The sequence below is a fragment of the Pollicipes pollicipes genome, unplaced genomic scaffold (assembly GCF_011947565.3).
Source record: "Pollicipes pollicipes isolate AB1234 unplaced genomic scaffold, Ppol_2.1 Scaffold_4295;HRSCAF=5057_pilon_pilon_pilon, whole genome shotgun sequence".
Classification (NCBI taxonomy): Eukaryota; Metazoa; Arthropoda; class Thecostraca; order Pollicipedomorpha; family Pollicipedidae; genus Pollicipes; species Pollicipes pollicipes.
The window spans coordinates 26193575-26211199 of NW_023596461.1; the positions used below are offsets into that span (position 1 = coordinate 26193575).

The 17625-nt window shown below is 56.7% G+C and overlaps 1 protein-coding gene across 2 annotated transcripts; it reads left to right on the forward strand.

The window, feature by feature from the left end:
• The first annotated feature begins 1074 nt into the window (after window positions 1–1074).
• On the forward strand, window positions 1075–10591 carry LOC119096764 (histone acetyltransferase KAT2B). 2 transcript variants are annotated; one of them, XM_037219688.1, is made up of 11 exons: window positions 1075–1107; window positions 1492–1683; window positions 2394–2482; window positions 3179–3384; window positions 5685–5890; window positions 6303–6423; window positions 6682–6781; window positions 7087–7247; window positions 8619–8727; window positions 9775–9981; window positions 10267–10591. In XM_037219688.1, the coding sequence occupies exons 2-11, from the start codon at window positions 1496–1498 to the stop codon at window positions 10458–10460; spliced, it is 1581 nt and encodes a 526-aa protein (XP_037075583.1). In that variant the 5' UTR covers window positions 1075–1107; window positions 1492–1495; the 3' UTR covers window positions 10461–10591. The 2 variants fall into 2 exon arrangements, with proteins under 2 accessions (XP_037075583.1, XP_037075584.1); XM_037219689.1 differs by lacking the exons at window positions 1075–1107; window positions 1492–1683 and adding an exon at window positions 1998–2003.
• The last annotated feature ends 7034 nt before the right edge of the window (window positions 10592–17625 follow it).

Sequence of the window (17625 nt, forward strand, 5' to 3'; positions counted from 1 at the left end):
GCCGTCAGCTGCTGCGGAAGAGCATCCTGCAGATGACGGAGCCGGTGATCGAGGGCCCGCTGGGCCGGCCGCCGTTCGAGACACCCACCATCGCGCGCGCCGTCACTAACTTCGTGCAGGCCCGGTTCAGCGCCAGTCCCAAGGTAGCAGGCGGTGGTGCGCCGGCCATAGACGGGACGGGACGGGACGGGACGGGACGGGACGGGACGGGACGGGGCGGGACGGGGCGGGACGGGACGGGACGGGACGGGGACGGGGACGGGGACGGGACGGGGACGGGGACGGGGACGGGGACGGGGACGGGGACGGGGACGGGGACGGGGACGGGGACGGGGACGGGGACGGGGACGGGGCGGGATGGACGGGGACGGGTACAGGGATGGGACGGGACGACCGGCGGTCTGAGGCACGGCCTTCATCCCCTGACCGGCAGGGATGGGTTTTATCGCAAGGCCTGAAAGTCGGATTTAGGGTGCAATGGTTGCTGAGTTCGACGTTGGGGCTTCGGGGACAGTTTGTGCAACTGAGGTCACGTCCACGATCCCATGTGGGCGCGCGACAAATTTAGAACGAGTCGGTTCTCGGACACCTCATCGCTCCATTATCGCTGTCTAATGTCTCCACGTACCGCGTCAAGTCATGGTTCGCGTAACAGCAGGCATGAATCGTCCCCATCTGACGGCGCGTCGCCGGCTCCCAACGTGTCCTGATCGCTGTGCACCGCTCCACCTGAGAGCTCCGCTGTTGGGCACCGCAGGAGCAGCAGCTGAACTTCGACCTGGCCAAGGCGTTCCTGCACTACCTGAACCACTGGCGCTGGGAGACCCCCGGAGCGCACGCCGGCGCCAACCTGAAGGAGACCACCCTCTACAAGGTGCACTTCACCAGGTGGGTTATGGCTGGAAGCCCGGGCCGGCGGCGGCCTGAGGGAGACGACCCTCTACAAGGTGCACTTCACCAGGTGGGTCATGGCTGGAAGCCCGGGCCGGCGGCGGCCTGAGGGAGACAACCCTCTACAAGGTGCACTTCACCAGGTGGGTCATGGCTGGAAGCCGGGGCCAGTGGCGGCCTGAAGGAGACCACCCTCTACAAGGTGCACTTCACCAGGTGGCTCATAGCTGGAAGCCCGGGCCGACGCCAACCTGAGGGAGACCACCCTCTACAAGGTACACTTCACCAGGTGGGTGATGGCTGGAAGCTCGGGCCAGCGGCGGCCTGAAGGAAAACCTGCGAAAGGTGCTTATCACCTGTCAGTCAGTTCGTGTCAGCACGTTTGAACAGCACAATTGAAGTCATTAAATACTGACGCATATTGTGACGCGCGCCACGTGCGTCACCACAGCCCCTTCCCTAGTCGGATGCTGCGCACTTTTTTTCGTGGCTTGCTCGACCGCGGTTTCGGTTTTTCTTTCCTCGAACGGGTGTGCACTTGGTACACGTCTCTGCCCCGCGAACGTGCCCCGAAAACCTCGCGTGTCGGCCGCGCCGCAGATGGATGTGCTACTGCCACGTGCCGACCATCTGCACGTCGATGACGCACTGGGACCCGGCGGCCGTGTTCGGCCGCTCGGTGCTGCGTCTGCTGCTGCGCACGGTCAGCGCCCGCCTCCTGCAGAAGATCGACATGGACAAGGAGAAGATGGCCAAGGACAAGCGGCTGCTGATCCTCACACACATGCCCAGGTCAGCTGGCGCGGCTGTGGCGCTGTTTGTCTTGTTAGACGCTGGTGCTCGCACACATGTCCAGGTCAGCTGGCGCGTCTGCGGTGCTGTTTGTCTTGTTCGACGCTGGTGCTCGCACACATGCCCAGGTCAGCTGGCGCGTCTGTGGCGCTGTTTGTCTTATTAGACGCTGGTGCTCGCACACATGCCCAGGTCGGCTGGCGCGTCTTTGGCGCTGTTTGTCTTGTTAGACGCTGGTGCTCGCACACATGCCCAGGTCGGCTGGCGCGTCCGTGGCGCTGTTTGTCTTGTTAGACGCTGGTGCTCGTACGCATGCCCAGGTCGGCTGGCGCGTCCGAGGCGCTGTTTGTCTTGTTAGACGCTGGTGCTCACACACGTACCCAGGTCAGCTGGCGCGTCTGCGTTGCTGTTTGTCTTGTTTGACGCCGTGAAACGACACTGCTTATTGCGTACACACCTTATGGTGGGGTGCAGAGCTGGGTGAGGGGTGAGTGACCGTTCATCGAAGTAGTGTCCGATCACTCTCTTGGATTTTTTCAGGGCATTGCCTCCATTGCTCAAATTGCCAGAAATCGAGCTAGGCTTCGGTGTTATGTGCTTTCCCCGAGGACGCAGATTAGCCTGCACACGACTCAACGCTGTATGTGGCCCACACTCACGTTAATACACGGGAATGGCAATGTAACGCTGATGACATCTCTGCCCAACAGGTTTCTTTCTTTGCTTGAAGAAGAAGTCTATGGGACCTCGACCAACATCTTCGATATAGACTTCAAGCCGCCCGCCCAGAAGTCTATCGGTGAGTCGTTGCGTCGTGCATTTGCCGTGCCTGTTTATCTACGTCTGTTTTATTCATGTCTGTTTTGTCATGTCTATTTTACATTTGAGAGGGATGAAAGAAACTAAAAATCCCTCACTGTGCGGCTTGAATTCTACGTTGTGAATTGGTACTGTCCTCTATGACGTGCATATGGTAAGCTATAGGACTATTCAAGATGTGCCGCCTTGAAGTGTTCGCCGCCATTAGACTGCATCTCGTTGGATTCATTTAGGCTTGTTAGCGCGTTCGTTGACGGTTGGCCCTTACCGTGTCCCAGAACCGCAGCCTTGATCCATGATCGTGTCCGCTGATAGTGCCGTCCAATCGTCCTGTTTCCCGTTTGTGTCCCTGGATCCCGGCAGGCTGCATCCCCGGGCTGTATCCCCTGCGTCCCCAGCTGGTGACCCCAGCCCGTGATCCCAGCCCGTGATCCCAGCCCGTGATCCCTGCCCGTAACCCCAGCCCGTGACCCCAGCCCGTGATCCCTGCTCGTGACCCCAGCCCGTGACCCCAGCCCGTGATCCCTGCTCCGTGACCCCAGCCCGTGATACCTGCCCGTGACCCCAGCCCGTGATCCCTGCCTGTGATCCATGCCCGTGAGCCCAGCCTGTGGCCCCAGCCTGTGACTCTGGTCGGTGACCCCAGCCGGTGACCCCAGCCCGTATCGTTCCGCAGAGGCGCGGCCGGAGCCGTCACCGGGCCCGTCGGCGGCGGCTGCTGAGGAGCCGGCGGCGGCGCGCCGACGGCCGGAGAAGCGCACCGCCGAGGACGACGAGGAGCGCGCCGTCAAGCGGCCCCGACCCGACGAGGACGTCGACCCCGACCTCGTCCGACAGATCCTCGAGAGCATGGAGGACCCCAAACGGCTGGCCGGCCAGGAGGTACGTGCCAGCTGGTGTCACCGGTGGCGGCCAGTGGCGGCGGCCGCAGCCAGAGCGGCTGACTGGGGTTCAGCGCGGCTGTTTGAACAATCGACGACTGTTGTTTGCTGTTGTTGTGAAGCTTATGTGCCTTGGTTGTTTCTTCGGCTTTTTAAACGGTCACTGAACTTGGCTGTCAAGTGTTACAGCTGAGGCTTGCGGAGCGTTTCCGATCTGTTCAGGTGTGCTGAACGCATCCGTGTGGCAGCACGACTGCATGCTGTTATCCCGGCCGTATGATTTCTGTCCCGTGTTGTGGCCGCCCTCGGCTGCTCAGTGCGCAGTCACGCGTCTGCGAAACATCTGCTGCGCGGAGGACCGTCATGCAGAAACACGTGACTGCATAACCAAGCCATAGCCAGCGGCAGTTCGCCGAATGGGCTGGCCTTTTTTTCGACGAAATTCGCTAAGTTGCGGCGAGTCACGTTTCGGGCTATTGTCTCTTTTACGTCTACCTCTCGCTGGGTGTGGGTGACAGTGTGTTATTTCGAGATCGGTTTCGGAAAAAAACGCGACACGGTGCTGGGCGACATGGGTAGTTTGTAGGCAGCACATGAGCCCACAACATGCAGTTGGTTCCATGGCGTTATGTGCATGATCCGTCGGGATCTGGCGTGAATCTTATAAAATGCCTGGAAACGCCGGATCCGTGGTTTTTGAACGAGCGCACGTGGGCCGCTCGCACGTCATAAGCCGCGCTTTTGCCAGTGTGGTAGTCCGTTCTTTGCCGAGTCGAAATTTGCGGATTTCGCTTCCTTCAAACGGATCGGATTTGTAGCCCGTGGCGGTTCTGTGTTACGTTGCATTTAGTGTGTTTTCGTCAGGAAACTCATCTGTGAACGGAAAATAAGGAAATTTACAGCATTTAAACAATGTTGGTGTGGTATCATTTATAAGAGAATGTGTGGAAATGCAATCATTAAATCTTGCTGTTTGTTAAATCCTGTTGCTCCTGTTTCTTCCTGCTTTTCGTTCGTCACAGTGGATTAGATGACTATCGAAAACACACGTACACAACGTGACTATTAATCGTCGGAGGGTATCAATCGGGCACCTTTGAACTGAGATACTTGATAATGTCACAGGCACTGTTCACCGCCATTGGGCACCTGTGTGACCCAGTTGCGTTCAAATCCGAGAGATGAGAGTACAAGTCACCCTTCGTTATGTCGTAGAAAGGCCGATGCTATTTTGGTATGTTGTGCTATGCCTGACAATAATGCGTGTTATCATTCCTTTCATTCAGTCGTACAATTTGCATAGTTCAATTTTTTGGAGTCTGGCTGGTGTTGGTCGCGAGGAGCTCAATAATATTTGTTTTCTGCTTGGTCTAAATGGGTACCCTTTGGTGCTTCTCATGCAGTCATATTGATACGAAAACATGCATACACTGTTTTTCCTTTCATTAGATTTTGTTTCATTCATAAGATATTGTCAGCTAGCTGCATTGACGCACCATTAGTCCCCGCTGAAGTCCGCAATACCTGCTTGGTTGTAACATGTATGCCGGAAGCAGCTCCGCCCGCCGTCCTGGTCATCCGATGACTCCCAGCCGGCCCCGCGGATCCCTGCCACCAGATCCTCGCGATGCCCCGCTTGTCAGGAGTAGGCTGCATGCGCCAGCCACGAGTGGGCCGAGAGGCCCCTGGGAAGAGGGACCCTGACCGGGCGCCCAGCGTTCACTCCGGGGGCTCTTGCGCGGGCCAAAGCTCAGCGGTTGGCGCCCAGGCGCGTGTAGCACTGCCCCAACGTTATTCATTCTCCTTCATCCATAGTCCTGAAATGATCATCTCTGATCGAAAGGCCTCTAATCCATACAGCCAAACAGCCAATTCTCGGGCTATGTAGTGCCGGGTGCAGACGTAACCACGTGACCTCACCGCCGGCCGGGAGGGCCGTATTGGCAGAGGCGATGACAAGCTACGGTTGGCCTGCCCCGCCACGGGGTGTCGAAAGCAACTTTCTATTGATGTTGCAGACGTTCGAAAGGTTCAGCCACGGGATGATACATGAAACTGACGCTGTCATTGGTTCGCTTCCAATGCATGCTGGAGGCCAGAATGTGCTAGATCCTAGTCATGACCATCTCGACTGTGGATCCCCGCACATTGCTGAAAAAAACATGACCCAGTGCCTTTGCGCTGGAGTTCCCAGAGCGCGCGATGTTTGCTTCGGGACGTAACACCAGCTGGAGGCTTTGTTGGATTGTTTTCTGACGTTCCGGCGCCATGGGACTGAACGGGGCCGTCCGTTCTCCACAGTCGCTGTTTTCGGAGAACGCGGCCCGCGACGAGGCGGCCAAGGCCGAGGAGCGCGCCGGCCACATCAGCTTCCACGTGGTCGGCAACTCGCTCAGCCAGAAGGTCAGCAAGACCACCATGCTGTGGCTAGTCGGCCTGCAGAACGTCTTCTCGCACCAGCTGCCCCGCATGCCCAAGGAATACATCACGCGGCTTGTCTTCGACCCGTGAGTTCCGGCCGCGCCTGGCCGCTGCGCCGTTGCCGCTCTGCAAACCTGGGAGGCTCGGGGTGGTTTTCGTCCGCGTGCTGTTATTCGTTTGTGTGTTTGACCTTGCGCCCTGATGAGGCATTTCGGTATTTCTTGCGCGTATTTCTTGTTGATGTGCTCACCGCTTCTCCTCTTGATGTGTTATGCGGTGTCAGCGTGGATATTTTCCGCGTTTGTTTTCGTTTAGTTGCTGATTTACAGACTCACGCTGCGAAAGCCGCGCGTTGTTTGCGCGAGCAGACTGTGTGGTCGTCGCTGCTCCCCAAGCTTCCCGCCGTGAGGCCCCGTCCGCCGTCTCGTGGCACAGGCCGCCGGCCGTGTCTCGCTCTCTGCCGTCCTGACACAGACATGCTCACCGGGCCGGCGGCAGGAAGCACCGGACGCTGGCGCTGGTGAAGAACAACCGGCCGATCGGCGGCATCTGCTTCCGCATGTTCCCCAGCCAGGGCTTCACCGAGATCGTGTTCTGCGCCGTCACCAGCAACGAGCAGGTGCGTTCTGGCGGCCGGTGTGCGGCGCCTGTGTAGTTCGACGCTTTTTGTTGGATGTAGTGTGATCCGGCGCTTCGCGTAAACACTTGTGTATTTAAGCCAGGAATTTGATCGAAGAATCAAACAAGATATGGGATATATATCTGGTACTCATATCGTGCTCAAATATCACATACTTGGTACAAATGTCACGAGTCGCGTAGTTGTCGGTCACAACCTTGAACTCGCTCGACCTGACGTGTCGTGCCCGTCCGTCAGGTCAAGGGCTACGGCACGCACCTCATGAACCACCTGAAGGACTACCACATCCGCCACGGAGTGCACCACTTCCTCACCTTCGCCGACGAGTTCGCGGTCGGTACGTCTCTCAATGGGCCGAGGTCCGCCGACGGCGGCACTCCTGAATAACGCCCTCTGGCGCCAGTCAGTGATGGCGCTGCGCGGCCTCTGCCGCTGATGATAGTTTAAACGCGTGATGATCAGCCGCGTTGCGTGGAAGTGTTGTTGCGTCTTGTTATGATCATTTCAGTGTCATGGTATCCTGGCGCGCGCGCGTGTGTGTAGGGAACAGCTATGTAGGCCATGCATTCCACACATTAGCAGTCGTCGCACTGCGAATGTGAAAACGTGCCGATCGGTTGATCTGTCGCTGCGCTCCGGCAGGTTACTTCAAGAAGCAGGGCTTCAGCAAGGAGATCAAGCTGAACCGGAAGAAGTACGTGGGCTACATCAAGGACTACGAGGGCGCCACGCTAATGGGCTGCGAGCTGTCGCCCCGCATCATCTACCGCCAGTTCAGCTCCGTCATCAGGAAACAGAAGGAGGTGGGTGGCGTCGGGAGGCCTCTGGCCGCCCCCCCTGAGGAGTTACTCGGGACTGCGGCCGTCAGCAAGCTGTAGCAGGGCTGATGTCCTGGCGTCTGCCGCGCATGACTGGTGTTAATGCTCCCTGCTCCTGCTCCCTGCGCCGTGCCAGGGTTTCCGAACTGCCTCGCCCAGCTGGGATAGGGGTCCGAATTGGTCCGCAGTCCGCTTGAAAACATTAGTGATGTAAAACCATGTGGTAAACACCGCCGTAGTGATTGTATAAACTCTCCGCTGGTAGCCTTTTTCAGTCAATGGATCTCCGTCCAAGACACGAAAATGGCCCGAAGATAGATCAAATCATAAGCAATCTGGACTCTCCTAGGCACTGCACCGGGACCACGCAACACAGCGCCACAGCTATGCCACTGAAGTCTTTCTCTGTGTCTCGGGCAGAAAGTACGGTGCTAGGACCACCTGTGGCCTCCCAGACCTGGGTCATCTTTTTCACGGCGAATACCAGTGATTTGCTGTAGTGAATTATTCGGCTGGAAGTGGTGTATTTCTCTTTCAATGAAGCAACAATGTTGTTTTGGTTCCGATGTCGCCCAACGGCTGACCTGGGAGCGGCTTGGGTCAAAGGGGTCACCCGAGCTAAATCACCGCACCTAGGCCCCGCAACTGACTTGCTTGTTTCGCCGGGACCCCGTAACCTCACTTGACCCCACCTACATACTGGCAGCGATGCTCCGTTGGCATGCTGTCAACCTTACGGCCTTATGTATCCCTGTTTGCTACACCCAAACATCACCCGGACTACATTGTCGTTTCAAAGTGGTTAAAATGGTAAACATGTTATTTTTAGCATGCATGCATCGCTAGAGAACGACTGTTTACAAAAATTCATTTCAGATCAGGCTAGTACACTGACATGACTTGACCTATAACATGCCAACGATCAACAGACTGCCCAGTCAGGACTGGTGGACTTTCAGCCCGTTGGCTGAAATTCGGCCCAAACCCATGATAAACCAAACCCGAGCATCGCACTTTCGGAACATCAAGGAACACGACCCTTGACGCATGCGAGCCTTGGATAATGACCTTATATCTACGTTGCCTGATGTAACGCGAGGTCGCGATTGGTTTCAAGATGTGCGGCAGCTGCCGCAGTTGCGCTATCAGCGGAGTCAGCGTATACTGGTCAGTCCCGTGCGTCGTTCCAGTGTGCTCTATCCGAACGGATAAGCATATGAAGGGCCTTGGTGGGCAATGCTTTTACTTTCGCGCGCGAATCCAACGGAAAGTGTCCATTTTTGGCCTCGTTTCAGTGGCCCAAGATTACGAAAAGGTGTTGACCGTGGCGCCGCGCGTCGGTGCTCCGTGTTGCAGATTATCAAGCGGCTGATCGAGAACCGACAGGCATCCATCCGCAAGGTGCACCCGGGCCTAACGTGCTTCAAGGAGGGTGTACAGGGCATACCGATCGAGTGCATACCAGGTACGGGGCAGCCGCCAAACCCCGGTGGCGCGGGCTGGGCGGTGGAAGAGGGGGCGGGGGTTATGACGACGCCGGGCGGTCGTTCACGCGGCGCAAGTCGTCGTGTCCAGTGATCCGGTCTGCCTTCGTCCAGTGCGTGGAGTATTAGCCGGTGACGTGCCGTTTATCCGCACATCTTCACCCAAGACCGCCGTGAAGGGTGGCATGGCACAGCGCGGTGTTGCCGGCTGGATGAGCCGGCTGCCGAGGGAGCCCGGCGCGGTCGCGGCGTCCACGGTCGTGATCAGTGGTGGCCAGCCTGCTCGCGCCCGCGCCGTGCGGAGACTGCAAGTCACCCCTGCCGCCGTCGCCGGGCACTCCGTGCCGTCCGTTTATCATCTGAAGGTCATTGTCTGAACACTCGTCCTGCCGCGCCGGTCGGTTTATTGACTCGGCTGCGCAGTGGCTCGAGGTCACGCGCTGCCGGGCGCGCGGGGTTCGGGACCGAGCGGGGGAGGGCGACCGCTGCTGACGGTGGCAGATGACAGCCGGCGGGACCGATGTCTCCTTCCCGCTGGTGGTGTTGGCCGCTGGCCGTGTGGACGAGGCGAACCCACCGCCGCCGCCGCCCCAGAGGTGCAGGTGGCGCGACTCCAGCCTATAAGTAGGTTTTTAAGGGCCCATGGCGCGGCGTACGCCTGTCATACGCTCGCTGACACCTCTCAATCACATGCGTCGCTAGGCAAGAGGCATCAAGGACTTTTCGAATCGATCTTGAAAACGTGTTTGCTTCAAACGTGACGAAAAGCTATCTCATCCATCTCGCCGTGAAGTTTCTTTTGGGGTTACCTCACATAACGATGTTGGGTTCCCCGTTCTGGCCGCGGCCATCATCTGATCCGCCAATCAGCTACACAAACACGTACCCTTGTTCGCCTCCCCTCCTTGACCGCGCCGCTGTCATAACAGGGAGACGGCGACCTGAGCTGACCCTGACCCTGACCCTGGCTCTGACCCTGACCCTGACCCTGGCTCTGACCCTGACCCGGACCGTGCCCGGGACGGCAGGGATTCGGGAGGCCGGCTGGAAGTCGCCGGAGAAGTCTGCGCGCGTCACACGCAATTCGGACGACCTGGGTAACGCCGAGCTACTGCAGGGCACGTTCCGCACCCTGCTGCAGAACATGCGCCAGCACAGCGCCGCCTGGCCGTTCCTCTCGCCTGTCGACCCTACCGACGTGCCCGACTACTACGAGTTCATCAAGTACCCGATGGGTGAGAGCAAAGCGGACGGGACAGGGATGCGGCGGGTACTGGGGTAATCAAACACGCTACAGTCTGGAGCTGCATGTTTGTGAAGGTTTCACGCGTGTTGTACGTGAGGTGTTACTCAGGTGTCGCGTTCGTAGCGTTAAAATGGTCCTCAGCACGACGATACGCTGATATATCTTGCGTGCCAGTCGTATTTCTTTCTTTGTTTGTCTGTCGGTGTAATTTGATGTGTGCTACAAGACGCACATCTGACATTCGATCTTGTCTGACCTTCGATTGTGTCCCCAGATCTGGAGACGATGTCGAAGCGGTTGAAGAACAAGTACTACTGCAACAAGCGGCTGTTCATTGCCGACGCCACGCGCATCTTCACAAACTGCCGCATGTACAACGACCCAGACACCGAGTACTACCGCTGCAGCGTCACCCTCGAGAAGTACTTCCACAACCGGCTGAAGGAGGCCGGACTGACGGACAAGTGAGCGGCCTTGGTGCCGCGCGCGGCCCACCGGGGCGGGCGCTGAGTCGGTCTCATCCCTGGAGGGCGTGGGGAGCGCGGTGCGGCGGCGGGTGGCGGTTGCGCACGCAGGCCGCTGCTGAGGACGTGACGGCGAAGCGGGCGCGGCCGGCGGTCGCCTGCGCGCGACACCCAGCCTGGTGCCGAAGCGAGCCCGCCGCCCAGCCGGACGGCGCGGCCGAGTGTGTGGAGGTCGAGCGGGGCGCTGCTGGCGGCGGGGCGCCCAGCCGAATGTTCCCGCAGAGTGTGCGGAGGTCAGGCCGGGCGCTGCTGGCGGCGGGGCGCTTAGCCGGATGTTCCCGCCGAGTGTGCGGAGGTCGGGCCTGGCGCTGCTGGCGGCGGGGCGCGCAGCCGGATGTTCCCGCCGATTGTGCGGAGGTCAGGCCTGGCGCTGCTGGCGGCGGGGCGCGCAGCCGGATGTTCCCGCCGAGTGTGCGGAGGTCGGGCCTGGCGCTGCTGGCGGCGGGGCACCCAGCCGGACAGCGCGGCCGAGTTTATGGAGGTTGGGCCGGGCGTTGCTGGCGGTGGGGCGCCTAGCCGGACGGCGCAACGGAGTGTGCGGAGGTCAGGCCGGGCGCTGCTGGCGGCGGTGCGCCCAGCCCGTACTGCCAACTGGCGGCGCTGCTGGCGGGTCTGGCGTGCCGTGACTGTGGCGTGGTCCGGACCGTTCGGCCAGCAGCCGACAGTCGGGCGCAGCTGGTTCGAGAAAAACGGCTGCCATCTCCCAGCCATGCTGGCGGTTTTCAGCCCAGCTTGACTTGCAGACACGGATAGGCATAGCCGTGTTCGTGAAGAATGTGTAGTTATTATTTGTTAGCGACGAAAGCTCATGCCGTCCCGACGTCGTCTGTGGGCAGAATGTTCGTATGGTACTTCGCGTGATTGCTCGATGCTATCTCAAAGTGGTTCCCTGGCGTAGCCCGTTTTCGGCCGTCTTCGCCTCTGTCCCGCTTGTGCCGTCCTGCCTCCTAGCCTAGGTGCCTCCCCCGTGGTCCATAGCCGGTCGTCGGCGTTAAGGCCACGGACTGGCGTTATTCTCCAGCAGCCGCCGATCGGGAAGTGAAGCTGAGAAGCTGCTCTAATGTTTGGAGCGCATTGTCCAGCGCAGGAGGCCGCTCGGAGATCATCACCATCGCTCTCGTTTTCACCAGTCATGTACCGCTGCAGTGTACTCAACATGTCCCAATAGATCCTGTGTTTGTTGTAGCAGTGTGATCTTGAGGCTTGGCGAGTACCATTAAGTGCAGGACTTCCGCTGCATGTGCGCTAGCCCACGAGGCTTTTGGTGTATGAGGCTGAGCCATCGCGCCAGGACTGCTATGCTTTCACGTCAGCGTGGGGGGTCATGCTCCAGCATAATCCACTGTATTCTCCCAAGTTGCCACCATCGTTGCTGTGGTCAGTTCGGGCACCGATGAGGTACCGTTGTCGGATCCCTGCCCGATGAGGGAATAACCATTCAGAACCGTCTGCTGTCGCGGCATACGTCACATACCCTTTACGTATTCACTGAAATCTACGCGGTGACGTGACCAGAAGCTAAAGTTTTGCATTGGAAGTTGTTAAAAACATGCGTTTATAGGGGCAAAAAGGGGTAAAACTCCTTTTGGTGGTAAAGTAGGGGACATGTCCTCCTTCCGCTCCCAGAAGCTGTACCCATACGTGCTATGCAGTGGGTTGCAACAGTAGGTGTCGGTATGAATAAGTAGATACACCTTGTAAGATCGCTGTAGCTAGTCACAAGACGGTAGACAGCTTGTAAGTAGTCACCTTGGCCATGGCTGTCGACGAAGGCAACCCGTAGTGCATCTTTCAAGCTGGTGCGACAACGGAATGATACACGAAACCGTACAGCTTTGTGATAGCTCCGTACACAATTGGAAAATTGGCATTGGGATTGCAACTAATTCCATCGACCTTGGATCGGGTATGCGGGACTACATACATTATCAACAACATTTGCGAGGAGCGTTATGCACGTAGATAAGGTCTTCTTCCTCGGAGAAAAATCGAGAAAATGGATATATAAGTGCTCCGATGTTTTGGCAACACGCCTTTTTTAAATAAGACAGTGACAGCCCTCTTTCCCGGAAGAAAAACAGGAGAATGGATATATATATATATATATATATATATATATATATATATATATATAGATAGAGATATATATGTGCGTGTATATATATACATATGTATATATATACATATATACATATATACATATATATATATATATATATATATATATATATATATATATATATATATATGTTTGTAAATGGGTCGATAATTCGGCGACATGCTTTTATCGAAACAATAGCAAACTTGCTTGAATACAATAGCAAAGGTTTGCTGTTGTTTCGATATAGGCATGTTGCCGAAACATCAACCCACCTACATCTCCATTCTCCTGCTTTTTTCCGAGGAATAAGGCTTTTACTACTGTCTTATTTATGTGAATAATGTTCCTCGCGGATGCACTGGACCCCCCCCCCCCCCGTGAGGCACTACCTCTCCGTGGTGGGGGGATTGCGTGCCCCACTAATCCTGCGGGCGGTTGGGAAGGCTTGTAAAGCGCCCCTTCCGGCCAAAGAGGAGGGGCCAGACGAAACGTGCCTCCCGCAAGGGCTCTGACTCGTTCAGAGTAGGGATTAGCAACCCCTCGGCCCCAGCTTTTCAGTCTTATCTGGGTCTCGCCGTACGCCGTTGGATCCGCAGGTAGCGATGAAGGGATCCTGGTCACTGAGGGAGTTGCCCTGCGAGTCAGTCGGGGCAGCTTACAAACACGTGGCTTTGGCCCGAATTTGTGATCCTGCGGATGCCTCGTGAAGTCTCCACACGAGGAAATCGGCTGGTCAGGCGTCGTGTTTTCGTGACACTGGCTTGGAGGCAAGCAGGTCATGTGACGGGTGTTGAGGGGAGGGCTACCGGGTGCAATGTCTGCCTCCTGACATTATTAACGGGCCGTACCTCGGCTTGTCACCAGGGTGCATGGTTAGCACCTGCGAACCGAGGCACTGGCGCCCGCAGACATATGCCCGGTAGCTCTCGCGGCAACTCTTTTGGCACACTGGCCTGCGTATAGCGTGCTGGTAGCCCTGGCGGCTCCTCTCTTAGAAGTGGACCGTCCCTGTGTTGGGCTCCATGGTGGGCGGGGAATCAGCGCGCCGAATCTAAACACATACCTATGGACACTATCATCAACCAACCCCCCAAACCCCGACCGTCGTCCACTACCCCAGTTTCTGGTCGTAAGAGCCGCCAAAGTAGATGACAAGGAAGGACAGTACCGCTCCGACTAAACCCATTTCAGCGCCCACAAGCATTTTCCAAGATTGGGACGCCCAAGGTTGTCTTTTCGTATGCGGACAGAGGCATAGAAGTGCATCTAACAGACGAACGCGAGATCCAGCGCATGCTTAAAACAACCACACTTATGCACAAAGTACGAGGACAGGGAGAGGTTAGGGTGCCCGTATCGGTGCACTCTCACCCCTCTAAGAACTACCCCAAGGGTGTGATTACTTGCCGGGACCTTCGCGGTGTGAGTGATGAGGATGTTGCTTAGGGCTTGTGTGAGGAAGGGGTGACGGCAGTGAGAGGTATCAAGAGGAGAGAGAGAGGAGAGCTGACCGATACTGATTCAATTATTCTGACGTTTTGCTCTGCGAGACTGCCAGATAGGGTCCGCGTGGGATATCAGTCGGTTCCTGTTAGGGTCTATGTACCCGATCCAGTCCGATGCTACCGATGCCAGACGTATGGTCACTTCACGGACAAGTGCTGGAAAGAAGTTAGATGCGGAAGGTGTGCGGAAATAGGTCACCAACACTGAGTGTAAATCAGAAACCGTGAAATGCGTCAACTGTGGTCAGGGTCACGTGGCGTCATATCGCAGCTGTCAGTCCTTCTTGTTAGCGAAAGCTGTCCTGAACATCAAAGTGAAGGAAGGAGTCTCGCTTCGGGAGGCCCAACGCCGACACAGCGATGCGACCACCACAAGGACATACAAAGACGCCCTTACCAATCCGGCAAGAAATTTAGCCCAAGTAACACCCGCAGCCAACGAGGTACTGAAACTGAGTGGACTTGATGATTTCAAGGGCATGGCTGTAGGCGAGTTTGTACAGCTGATACTAAGCACACTTGTATCAACTGGCTCTGCTGTTCCGTCGTACCGGAAGTCGGATCCTCCGGAAAAGAATCCACCTGCGGCATTGGCCGCCGCTAGAGAAGCTCAGCCTATGGGGCTGGAACCCCCTGGTGAAGCTGCCAGAGAGCCCGGGGCTGGGTCGCGACCCGGGAACGAGGGATGGACCACGGTCCAGCGAGGTCGTGGACTTCGCCCCCCATCATCGCACCCCGGCCCAGCCCGTGCTGAAGACACGCCCTCCCGGGCTCCATCTTCCCCTCCATCCATACCAGCTACGACGGGATCTGTCGTCGCTGGCACAGGGGCGCTACGAGAGCTGCCCCCCGCTGGCTCCCCAGCTAGTGGCCCTGCCGGGAGCGCCGGTCCCCCCGGCTCACGGGAGCCGGACAAGGTTCGGCATCCCCCGGTCGTCGCTCCCTCCCGGAGCCGCCCCTCCGAAACTGTTGTTCATCCGGGTTCTCTGGACCTTGGCACTGCAGGGCGCGCCGCCAGGTCGGCGTCTGCACAGCGGACGGGGGGCCGGCTCCCGCTGTTGACTCCGCCCCACTCACCGGGAGGGTCAATGGGTCCGCCTCCCATTCCTCCGCCTGGGGACGGGGTTGCGGGTCGTCCTACCCTGCAGTCCCCGGTGGCGGGTCGTGCAACAAAGCGTGCCCCTCCTTGGCCGTCGTCGCCTACGGAGGGTGGAAGTCCCAAAGCTCGGCCAAGGGTCCGGCTTACCTCCACTGAAGTAGAGCGTCGCCAGGGAGATTTGTTTAGTGCAAAACCCTAGGTGAACGCTTAAAGCAGATGTAAGCTGTACCGATGGATCTTAACCGTACACCCCACATACAAGCATACAAGCATGCCACTGACGTTTTTACAATGGAACATGCGTGGCTTGAGGGCCAACATGTCGGACCTACACACACTCTTATCTTATCGTAACCCGGTTGTGGCATGCTTACAAGAAACAAAGGTATCTGATGACACCCACATTAACGTCAAATGTTACAGCATCTTTCGGAAAGACGTGAGAACTGACACGATCGCCCATGGTGGGGTGGCGGTTTTAGTTCATCACAGTATACCGTGCTCTCCTGTAAGTCTTAACACTGACCTTCAAGCTGTTGCTGTCGTCGTCGACCTTGGGTCGCTGAGGCTGACTGTCTGTTCTATCTGCCTCCCTCCTGCTGAGGAAGTACCGGATTCGACACTACAGTCCATCTTCGATCAGCTTCCATCGCCGTTCTTGTTGCTAGGTGACTTCAACTCCCATAGCCCTTTGTGGGGCTGCAGTCACACAAGCCGCCGAGGCCGACATCTTGAGCGTTTGCTGAATACAAATAATCTTTGTGTTGTTAACACCGGCCGGCATACCCATATATCTCTGCCGTCCAGCACTACTTCAGCGATAGATCTTTCTATCTGCTCCTCGTCCCTTTTCTGTCGGTTGTTTTGGTTCGTTGAGAGCACTACATATGGGAGCGACCATTTCCCAATATGGCTTGGGATGAATGTTGGACACCCAGGCAGGAGGCCTTCCTGCTGGAACCTTCGACGTGCTAACTGGCAAAAGGTTACCGACGAGTGCCATATTAGAGTGCAGCCGACCGAGGACGACAATGCAACGTCTCTTGCACAACAAGTGACATCCACAATTACCGACACTGCAAGGTCTTGCATTCCCTTGACATCACCTGAGCCGCGCAGGATCCCTGTTCCCTGGTGGTCAGAGGACTGCAAGGCGGCAATTCTTAAGCGGAAGCGGGCGTTCAGGGTTTTTAAGCGTTCTGCAACGACCAACAACCTCATGAGTTTTAAAAAGGCCAGAGCATTTGCGAAACGCACAATACGTGAGGCAAGGCGTACATCATGGAGGGAATATGTAAATGGTTTAAATCGTCACACCCCACTGAGTGCAGTGTGGCAGCGAGTTAGTCGCATTTCCAGTAGGAGCGTCTCCACTGCAGTTCCGGTGTTGAGAGTGGCAGGAATCACGATATTGAACACACAGGAAGTTTCCAACAATATAGGTCTCGCATTTGCAGAAAGGTGCCGACATGGAACAGACGACCCACGCTTTATTCGTTACGAGGAACAAAGTGAGAACACGGCGATCAATTTTAGAATTCCTGACTCAGAGATCTATGAGTTCAACCAACCGTTCACTGTCATGGAGCTCTGCACTGCTCTTAAGAGAGCTAAGAGTGTGTCGCCTGGATTGGATAAAGTCCACAATGATATGTTGAATCACCTAAAGAAGGAGTCCCTCCATGCCTTACTTTTCAACTACATATGGTTGCAAGATGACTTCCCAGAGCCGTGGCGGGAGGCCATTATAGTCCCGGATACAGAAGCCCGGAAAGGATAGTTCCGACCCACTGCACTACCGCCCAATTTCGCTGACTTCATCCCTATGCAAAGTGCTAGAGAGGATGGTGAATGATCGTCTCATGTGGTACCTTGAAACCCACGATTGTCTTTCCAAAGTGCAATGCGGGTTTCGGAAGAACCTATGCACTGTTGACCACCTAACGATCTTAGACACAGCTATACGACATCCTTTTAAACAAAGACGTCACACGATAGCAGTCTTCTTTGCCATTGAGCGGGCTTATGATACCACCTGGCGCTACTGGCATTCTTAGCAAAGTACACAAGTGTGGACTCCGAGGTCACATGGCACTCTTCATTGAAAACTTTTTACGTCGTCGATTCTTCCGTGTCCGAGTGGGTGGCATGCTATCTGATCGCTATGAACAAGAGAACGGTGTTCCTCAAGGGAGCGTGCTTAGCGTAACCCTGTGTGCGCTGATGATCGATGATATCGCCGACTGTCTGCCACCTACCATCAGTCGGTCACTATTTGTGGACGACTTCGCCATCTGGTGTGCGGCATCCACAACGATGTCTGCTGAGAGGCAGCTTCAGTTATGCCTGATTCGACTAACTGAGTGGAGCCTTAAGAATGGCTTCTAATTTTCGACCACCAAGA